The 10,342-nt window shown below is 44.2% G+C and overlaps 1 protein-coding gene and 1 pseudogene across 1 annotated transcript; both read right to left on the bottom strand.

Annotated features, from left to right (window-relative positions):
• Positions 1 to 1,896: 1,896 nt before the first annotated feature.
• Positions 1,897 to 2,301, bottom strand: LOC102859528 (annotated as a pseudogene).
• A 5,734-nt stretch (positions 2,302 to 8,035) lies between these two features.
• Positions 8,036 to 9,052, bottom strand: LOC102859130 (melanoma-associated antigen B3-like). Its single transcript, XM_006885091.1, has one exon. It carries the CDS (start codon positions 9,050 to 9,052, stop codon positions 8,036 to 8,038), a length of 1,017 nt encoding a protein of 338 aa, XP_006885153.1.
• Positions 9,053 to 10,342: the final 1,290 nt, after the last annotated feature.

Here is a 10,342-nt window from a genome sequence, read left to right as displayed (position 1 = left end):
CTAAGTATATAGGTAAGAGTAGAATTGTTCATATGGCACTCTGATGGCCAATTGGGTAAGGAGTGGGTTGCATTGCCAATCCAATAGCGTGAGGTTCAAATTCACCAGCTGTTTACTGTCAAACATTCTTCTAGGTGGTATAGCCGGTGTGTCCACTTGCCGTACAGAGGTAACTCATGGTTGCTGTGATGCTAAACACTGTGACACTGATATGCCAAATGTGACAATGTTTACCCATAGTGGACACTGTTTGGTGGAGCTTCCTGATTAAAACAAGTTTAGAAGTAGGAGTGGCATCCACTTCCAAAATGGCTTGCCTCTAAAAATTCTATGAACGTGGAGAAACAACCGAAGTTATACAGTGTTCAGGTCTTTTGTTCATAGGGTAGCTATGAATTGTCTATGACTTGATGGCACTTAACAACAACTGCAAGGTGGCGTGGTGGTAAGAAGTTTCACTGCAATTCCAAAGGCATGCAGTTCAAATCCAGTAGCTGCCCCGAGTTAGGATAGGTGTTCTCCTGTGAAATTACTGCCTCTGAAAATGTGCTGGAGGGCCAGCGATGAATTGGTTCCCACTCGATGGTACCCAATAAGATAACCACCTGTTAAATAACTGTCTGGGGTGTTGTTTGAGTTCAGTCTAGTTTCTCATTTGAAAACTGGGTATAAAAAAATACTAACATCCTCATTGGTCTGTTGTGAGGAATAAAGGAAATGAAGTATGAGACTATGTCTGATATATATGAATTGTGATGATTTTTTAAAATAAAACAAATCCTGGTCCTAAGACTGCCAAGAGAACAAACAGGTCTGGCTTGGAGAGGGTGAAACCAGGTTGCTTCTTTGAGACAGGCATTTTGAAGCTCTGTCTCATATACTTTGGCCATGTTGCCAGGAGGATCCTTGGAGAAGTACATCATGCTTGCAAGAGTAGGAGTGGACGACCCTGGATGAGACAGATTGACACAGTAACTGTGATAACGGGGGCAGGTGTGTCAGAGATGGTGAAGATTTCCTCAGGATTGGGCAGGGTTCAGGGTTAGGGCTAGGACTACTGTTCATAGCTATGGTGTTCAGAACTAGTGAACTTGATGACACATAACAACAACAACAACAACAACAATATGATTTTCCTCTAATGTTGGGGTCGTGTTTGTTTTTGTAGGGTACCTTCAAGTCAGAACCGACTCTCCAGCTGACCTTCTAGCAGGTTTCAGAGGCAGTAAATTGCTCATAAGGAGATTTACCATCTTCCTCCTGTAAAGTGGGTAGTAGATTGGAATCACATGCTTTTGGGTTGCTAGCAAAGCTCCTTACCCACTAGGCTAGCAGATTTTATTCTTAGGATTATATCCTAAGAATAAGAAGGGATGGGAAATTTGGCAAAGAAGCACAGAATAGACATATTTAATTCAGGTTGAAGAGCATCAGAAGTGGGCTAGACAGTGACTAGGGTATCCTGTTGCTGTACTTTATAGCTCAGACACTAGGCATCATTGGTAGGAAAGGATAAACAGGCAAGACCATGGACAAGTAAATTTTGAGGAAAGCTGTACGAATAGACTTGGGAGCAACAAGGGGCTACACCAGTGAACACTGCACTGAATTCAGTAGTTGCAATGTGGGGGGTGGGGGGGTGGGATGGGACATGGTGGAACAGCAGCCATCTGGTGGAAACCCCAAAGTCGGAGGTCATTTGACTCTGATTTGTGTTTCCCATCTGGAAAGAGGGCACATTCTTCAGAAAAGGCTTGTGAGGAGCTGGTTAGAAGGTCAGACAGAGAATTTGCCAGGTGGCTACACAGAGGAGACCCGGGTGAAGGGTGAAATGTAGGATGGTTTTGGATGTAAAGAAAATATTGCTATCTGTACAGTGTGACCTTTCAAAGGATCTTAGAGTGGGAACAGGTGGTCAGGCTCCATCAGTGCTGGTGGGATGTCACAGGAGGGCCTTCAGGTCTTTACCTGGACCTCACCATGCTTGACAGCAGTTGCTGCTTTATTGAGGCCAGTCAGACCCCCATAATGCCACTCATTGAGGCTCCAGGTCCTCACTACTGGCAGCCACATCTGGTCCATGGTGTCCAGTACTGCCCAGAGTGTCCGGATCGCTCTGTTCTGCACTGAGGTGAAGCAGTTGTCAAACTCATAGCCAGCATCTCGCAGCGCTTGTCCACCATCTTTGGCCTCCTCGAGCCCCATCGTGCTCAGGTCGGCGTCATACCAGCCGCTGAAGCTCTTCTCCAGGTTCCAGGACCTCTCGCCATGGTGGATGAGCACGAGCTGGTAGGCGGCCATGGCGGCAGGCTTGGGATGCGGCACTCTCTAGGGTTCTCTGAGATTTCTGGATTGTAATTTTTAAGAAATCGTATCACTATATCTTTCTTCTACAGTGCCTCTGGGTGAGATCAAACTGCCAATTTATTTGTTGTTGTTATGTGCCATCGAGTCACTTGCAACTCATAGCGACCCTACGTACAAGTGCCCTAAACGCCGCTCTATCCTGTGCCAGCCTCTCCATCTCCAACACACTCATTCCCACCATCCCAATCACAGAATTGATCCATCTCGTCAAAGGTCTTCCTCTTCTGTGCCTCCGCTCCACTCTCCCAAACATGATGTCCCTCTCCAAGGACCAGTCCCTCCTTGCAAGATGCCCAAAATATGTCAGACGACGCTTCAGAATCCTTGACTCCAAGGAGCATTCTGGCTTCACCCTCTCCAGGACAAACTTGTTTGTTCTCCTAACAGTCCATGGTATATTCAACATTCTTCTCCAGCACCACCACTCAAAGGCATCAGTTCTCCTTCTGTCATCCCTATTCACTGTCCAACTCTCTGATGCATAGCACGTAATTGCAAAGACTATAGCCCGGATCGGGCGCACCTTAGTCTCAAGCCTGATGTCGTTGCTCTTCCGTACTCTTGAGAGGTCCCTCACAGCTGACTTTCCCAATGCAATTTGTCTCTTGATTTCCTGGCTGCAGTTACATGGTTCATCCTACGTATTGATTAAAGAGCCCTGGTGGTGTAGTGAGGGAGTTCTGGTGGCTTAGTGGGTAAGGAGCTGTATTATCAGCCAAAAGGTTGGCAGTTTGAGTCCATCAGCAACTTCACATGAGAAAGATGTGCAAGGATATATAGCCTCAGGAACCTATAGTCAATCAAAGGCAGTCAATTTTCTTTTGGGGGTTTTATATTTTTCTAGTCATAGAATATAAAAATATTTTTATTGTTTCATTATATTACAAGGGATCATGAGGGCAAGTGATACATATCAGAAGCTTAGCACTAATATGCAAACTTTGCTTGAAGTTTATATAGGCTAGGCTATATTCCAACATTGCATCTCTTTTTATTTTCCCTCTTCATTGATGCTGTCTGCACAGTGACATCTTTAAGATGTACCAAGTTAGCTTATATCCTATAAGGACCAAAATAGTTTTTTCCCTTGAGGTATTGTTATTTATTTTTAAAAAAATTTAATGGAAGTTTACAGAGATTTTGGATTTCTATTCTTTCATTGTTGCACACTTTCCTCCATGCCCACCCCTCTACCCCACTTCACTTTTGTCTTTGAAAGATAAAAAAAAAACACCAAAAACCCTTTCATTATTATACAATAATACCCCCACCCATCCACTCCACTATGCAGCTTTCATTCTGAACTCTTGTCATAACAATAGTACTTAGTCATATCTTCCTCCTAAACAGTTCTGTCCCTCATCAGTTTCAATGCAGTATACATTTTGTCTCCCCAACTCCGATGTCAGTCTCGCTTTACAACAGTGGCACTATGTAGTATTTGTCCTTTTGTGACTGAGATATTTCACTCAGCATAAGGTCCTCCAGGGTCACCCATTTTCTATTTCATGAGTTTCTTGTTTTTCAATGCAGCGTAGTATTCCATTGTGTGAATATACCACAGCTTCTCTATCTATTCGTTTGTTGATGGGCACTTAGCACTTAGGTTGTTTCCAACTCTTCGCTATTGCAACCAAAGCCGCAGTATACATAGGTGTTCTTATATCTACTTGGTTGGCAATTATGGTCTCTTTATATAACTGGGGTATATTCCCAGTAGTGGAATTTCTATTTGCAACTTTTTGTTTTGAAGTTCAAGTTTCAGTATATACATTTTTTTTTAATAATTTTAATGAACATTTACAGATAATTTGGATTTCCATTCATTCATTGCTGCACTTCTCTACTCACCCACCTCTCTCCCCCAGCCCCCAGTTCGCTCCTCTCTTTCAAAAGTAAAAGAAAGACTCCCTCCCTGGTACACAATCCCCCTGTACCCCTCCCACCACCCCAAGTACATTCCACTATGCAACCTTAATTGTGGACTCTTGGGATTTTATGCTTTAAATTCAGCAAATCTAGGTCTGCATCATTTAATTTCATAGAATAACAGATTTATAGTCATAGATAACCTGATAGAACTTCGCATTCCCCCTCCTAAAATGATGTCTAACAAGATGCCATGCTATCTTGGTTTTGACCACAAAATAAGATAGATGTTTTCCCAATTTGATTCTCCAAAATATAATTTACTTTTAAACCTACCACACGCAAATAAATGAGTAACTTAGGTGTTTCTCAGAACTTCATGTACAGAACTCTCTTAAATTATCTATCAAAAGGAATAGCGTTAGAAAAATAACCATCAAAAGGAGGAAAGAATACATAAAAGAATGGGCTCCAGGTTACCATGTGAATAGAAATATGAAAATGACAAAGTGAAGGAAGTGACCTCCAAGTCGGAGTCAGAGGCTGTCAGTCAGGAACTGGGCAGTGACTCTGGGCCATCTGTTTCACTGGGGGCATGTGCCACCTCAGAGAAGGAAGCAAAAGCTGGTCCAGGTCCAGTGATGGGCAGTGAGGCATCCTGGGAAAGGGCTCAATAATGTGGGAAAGTGAACGTGGAAAAAAAATGGCCAGTCCCTTGGCATGGCCAGCTTTCAAAGGCACCTGGGGCTAGTGGTAGCAAACTCTAGGCAAATAAGCCTTCAAGTCATTCCCCTAATTTTCTTTATTCTTAAATTCCCTTTCCTGCTTTGGGCCTGCTTCCCTTCTAACCACAAACCAGACCAAACCATTTGCCCTCGAGTCAATTTCCACTTATGGTAACCTCATGTGTTGCAGAATTAAAATGTTGTCACCTGGGGTTCTCAAGACTGTAACCTTTTGAAAGCAGATTGCTATGCCTTTCTTTCAAGGCGTCTCTAAGTAGGTTTAATCTGCCAACTTTTAAAAAGATTTTTTTTAAATTTTATTATTTGTGTGTGTGTGTGTGTGTACTGTCAAATCGTATCTGACTGGTACAGGAGGAGATTTCCCCTCCTTCTCCAGCAGAGCATCTTGCGAACTTGAACCACATACCTCTGGGATTGCAGTGCAGCTATTAGCGACTAGGCCATTAGAGCTCCCTTAATCTGCCAACTTTGACGTTTATAGCAGATTGTTGAACCATTTGCTTCACCCAGGGAATACACTTTGGCTGTAGGATTTTCATTCACCTGAAACACCTTTTGTAATTGTGAGAGTTGAATTGAGATATGTAAGGTCACAAGTGTGCAACACAAGGTCGGCAAGGGTGCAACCCAGCTCTGTCATTTACCACTATGTGATTTGGGGCATTTTACAAGGTTTTCATCAGACAATTGAAATCAGAACTATTATCTTATAGGAGTGATGGATACTGGATGAACAGTACCTGGCAAGACAATTGACAAATACTGGGCTTCTAATGAATGGTATTTATCATTACGATGATTTAGTCTCTATTACTCTTTGCCAACAAATTGGACCTTCCACATAGCTGATTCTCCCCTGGTTTCCAAGGCTGTAAACTGCACAAAAGGAGATTGTCCACCTTTCTTCCAGGGAGCTGCTGGTGGATTTGAGCTCGGCCCTTGAGTTAACATTGCGACTCCCTACAGACTAGACCTCCTTATTATGATGATATGGTGGTATAATTAATGCCATGTAAGCCCCTACTATTTTTTTTTCCAAATCCCGAACATGTCAGACAGCATACTTTGCTCTCAAAGGATGTAAACTCAGCTTAAAATCCTCCTTAGTAAAGCTAAGTTGATTCTTCCCTATGACATAATTGCCATTTCATTTGTATATAATCTCTCTTCCAGAAGATGAAATGCAAAACTCCTAGAATGCCTATCAAGAAAGAACTCTTCCCATCCTCCCAGCTGCACTTCAGTCCAAATCTCTAACTCTCTGCAGTTTGGATCCACCAGCCACTCCATGTGAGAAAGAGTTCCAGCCTCAGAAACCTGAAGAAGTGCCACCATAAATTGGAACTGACGTGGTAAGAGGGGTTTGGTTTAGAGTTTGATTCACAAAAACTACTAGTCACCATTCAGTCAATCCCAACACCTGGTGACTATATATCAAAGCATAACTGTGTTCCATAGGGTCTTCAATGGCTGATTTACCAAGCCTTTCTTCTGAGGTTACCTCAGAATGGACTCAAACTTAGAACCTTTTGATTACCAATAGAATACCCAGACCACATGTATTCCTCACTCACAATACTAAAATTAAAATGCCCTCTAATGAACTGGGCTCTGGCTATTCCAACCCAAGGCAGAGAGTACCAGGCCAGTAGATTCTGGGCTCTTAACCTCCATCACCCTTAGCTCTCAGATAATCTCTAGGTGTGTTGTGTGAAAAACACATTGGTTATTCTCTATGTTCAACTGTATGAAGAAAAAGCAAAGGAACAAAGAACAACATACATTCCCATCCCAGGTAAAGACTATTTGCTAATTTACCTAGAATCTCACTGGACCAATTGGCAGCATCAGGATGGATGGTGAAGAGATTGAGATTGTTCACAGCTTTAGTTTGCTTGGCTCTGTAGTCAACATTCTTGGCACCAGCAGCCAGGAAATTAAAAGGCCCATTGCCATGGGAAAGTCTGCTGTTAGGGACCTCTCCAAAGTACTGAAGAGCAATGGTGTCTCTCTGGAGACTAAGGTGCGTCTGATACAGGCCATGGTCTTCGCAATCACTTGTTATGCATCAGAGAGTTGGACAGAGAGCTGTGGTGCTGGAGAAGAGTATTGAGAATTCCATGAACTGCTAGGAAAACAAACAGATTTGTCCTGGAAAGGGCTAAACCGGGTGGCTCCTTGGAGGCAAGGATACTGAGGCTCCGTCTAACATACTTTGGACATGTTGTGAGGAGAGACTGGTCCTTGGAGAGGGACATCATGCTTGGGAGGGTAGAGGGACAGCGCAGGAGAGGAAGGCCCTCTATGAGGTGGATTGATTCAGTAACTGGGATAATTGGGATGGGAGTGTCAGAGACAGTGCGACTGGCACAGGACAGAGCGGAGTTTATTAGGGCTGTTGTACATAGGGTCGCTATGAGTCGCAAGCGACTCGACGGCACATAATAACAACAACAAACAACAACACCTAGAATCTCAGAGGAATTTCTGAGGGCATGGTCTGATACCTGCTCACCATTTCCATGATTTAACTCAACTTTCTTCTTCCTCCCACTGAAGGACCTTGCTCCCAAACTGCATTTATTTGTTGGACTTTTACTTTCTTTGACTGTTGTAATTACAGGTTACCTCAACATCTACTTCATAACATTCTTAGTATGGTGCTGTTTCTTGCTATCCATTGGTTCCCAGGGTCACTGTGAGTCAAGATTGATTCAGAAACACAGAACAACAAAATTCTGAGCATACCCAGTACTATCACAGGGTCTTCCCCAAAACAGATTGTCTTAAAATGTTTGGGAAATGTATCTAATTTTCCAAAATTCAGTTTCTCCTACGTTCTGGATTACCCTTTCAAGATAAAAACCCGTTTACTTAAAAAAGAAGGGGGGGGGGGTGGAGAAATCAAGAGACACAAGAAACCAAGGATGGCCCATTTTATTTGTCTTCATGTTGTTCAACCAGCTACTTTATTTTGGGGTTCTTTCACATTTCCCAGCCATTTCCTGTTGTGATGTTTTGGTAGCTTCTGTAAATGGGAAGGAAAAAAAACTTTACAGTGGGACATTAATGTCGCTGCATGAGGCCATAGCCTGTGAACTGGCCTCATTACTACAGCCAGCCACAGGCTCATAGACTGCTCGAGCTCTTTCCTCTTCTTCTCTCAGAGCTTCTTCATATACGGACCCGAAGGCACTGGGCTCAGTGCTATTGACCTTGGCTAAAAATTCAAGAATTTTCAGTTTTGTCGTCTCTGCAAAAGCTCTAGCCCCCCAAAGGAATTCCCAGGAACTAGGCTTGCTATTTGGCACCTGCTGGTACTCCAGGTACTTCAGCGTCACAAATTCTTTTGTAATGAGCTTTCTGGGATCCTTATAGATGAAGTGCTTCTTCCCATCAAAGATACGCATTGTATTCAAGAATGCCCAGATATCTTTTTCAGTTGCCCGATTGCCCTTCAATAAGATGACACCCAGAATACCCATCAGCAGACCGGTCTTGGGGAAACCCTTACCCCTATAGACCTTTCCATTGTGTGGAAGGTCCATTTTACTAACAAGGGCATAAGAGTGTGTGATGGGATCTATTTCCTTTACATCAACTGCAAATACAATCTCAATGTGCTCAGATGCCCTCCTGAGGATTTCGGGGAATTGGTCTTTGTATTTCTCATTGACAACCTTTAGCATGGCTTCCAAGGTGATGGGGTTTTGCATCTTATATTTGTGCAGGAGGAATTGTTCTAATAAACCTGCTTTCTTAGCTAGCGAATGTGCGCGTAATCTCTTCTTGGAGGTTGATGGCTTGGAGATGGTTGACTCCTCCACAGTTTGGTTGTTGGTACTTTCATCAGGTCTTACGCACACTATGTCTAAAGTGGTGATGGGATCCTTGCTGGTGCAATCAGGCCCAGCAGCAGGTGGGCTCTGTGTACACTGGGAAGTATTCCCCAAAGGAACAGAAGATGAAGGGAGTTCTCCTTCGTCTTTTAAGAGCACCTGGGACTCCTGTATACCACTCTGGGCCTCGCTGAGATTTTCAATGAGGTCATCATTCTGATTGTGAGTCATGTTGGCAGAGGCCAGATGGTGGGCAGGAGTGGAAGTGATTCGGCTACTAGGAAGAGAGACTTAGAAGGTGTACTGCCCCTTCACCAGGCAGTTTATGCCTTGGCTTTATTTTCCGAAGGCTGTCTCTGCAGTTTATCAAAATGACTGTGGGGTAGGTACACACAAGGTGACTTTTCTCCTCTTCAGCCTGTTCTTGGAGAACTCTGTGGAAGTATTTAGGGGAAGAGTTAGGCTGTGGACTGCCAGCCCTGTTTAGAACTTAGGGGTGGTAGCAAGGGCTGCCACTATGAGCCATCCCGTTCTGGATGGGAGGCCTCTCAGTTCAATTTTAGGGCCAGATTACACTAACTTGATATGGCCTGGGCCCCATTAGTTCTACTTTTTAAAAGATGACATCTGAAAGTCCCCACAACTCAAAAGGGGGAAATGAAGGTGTGCCTTAGTCAGAGATACTCAGGGTGATGGCTCTCTGGGGCCCTCCCTGTCCTGGGCTCTTTGAGTCCTTAGTCCTCATTTAGTGGTGTCCTCACTGGGCTCAATTAGTGGGCTAGGAAACCTTCTCCTGAATGGTAGCTGAATCCTCAAAAACAAAATATCTCCTCTTTCTACCTTCCTCATAGAAATAAGTGAGGAGAAGCCTCAGTTTGCCTGACAAACCTGCCCTGGATCTTCAAGTCTGAAATCAGCAGTGTGGGGTTGTTCATCTTCTACTTAGTGGCCAGTGGTCCCCATATGCCCCTCACACTAAATCCCTCACTTCCCTGTGACACTAGAAGAAGAAATAAGTGACATAGATAATGTCAATTATGTCCAGGTATCTCAGGGTCTCAAGCCTTGGACCCCATCACTTCTAGGATTCCCTCACTCTTCTGTCAGTACCTTCACCTGAGTCTCTCTCCTCTGTGAACCTGAAGCCTCTCCCTACAGACCAAGTTCTGTCCCTCCTTGACACCCTCCTAGCCTCAGTCAGCCTCGACAGCCTTGCCTACAGAACCTCAGGTCTGATGGCAGGAAATGCCTCGTTACCCCATTATTCTGGGGTCTGAATTCAGAATTCACAGAATTCACCTTGTGTTTTCACTTACCAGAAGGACCATGCTGTATACTGCCACACCTCCCCCCATGCCCCCAAACCAAGGTCCTCACTTCTGGGATACCGTCACAAAGGAGATAAGGCAAACCCCACCAGGCCACGCCCCTGTGTGTGCACGCATGCGTGTGCGCCCCCCCCCCCGCCCGATATCTGGGTTTTGTCTGCAAAGGAGAGGGTGGGCAGATCTCTCGATCTTT

Source organism: Elephantulus edwardii, unplaced genomic scaffold (assembly GCF_000299155.1).
Source record: "Elephantulus edwardii isolate Elephantulus edwardi_28Jun2011 unplaced genomic scaffold, EleEdw1.0 scaffold00040, whole genome shotgun sequence".
Taxonomy (NCBI): Eukaryota; Metazoa; Chordata; class Mammalia; order Macroscelidea; family Macroscelididae; genus Elephantulus; species Elephantulus edwardii.
This window is presented reverse-complemented; position numbering and strand designations above follow the sequence as displayed.

Excerpts from the sequence above, each read along its gene's own strand:
- LOC102859130 (XM_006885091.1), bottom strand. The coding sequence starts at position 9,052 with ATGACTCACAATCAGAATGATGACCTCATTGAAAATCTCAGCGAGGCC.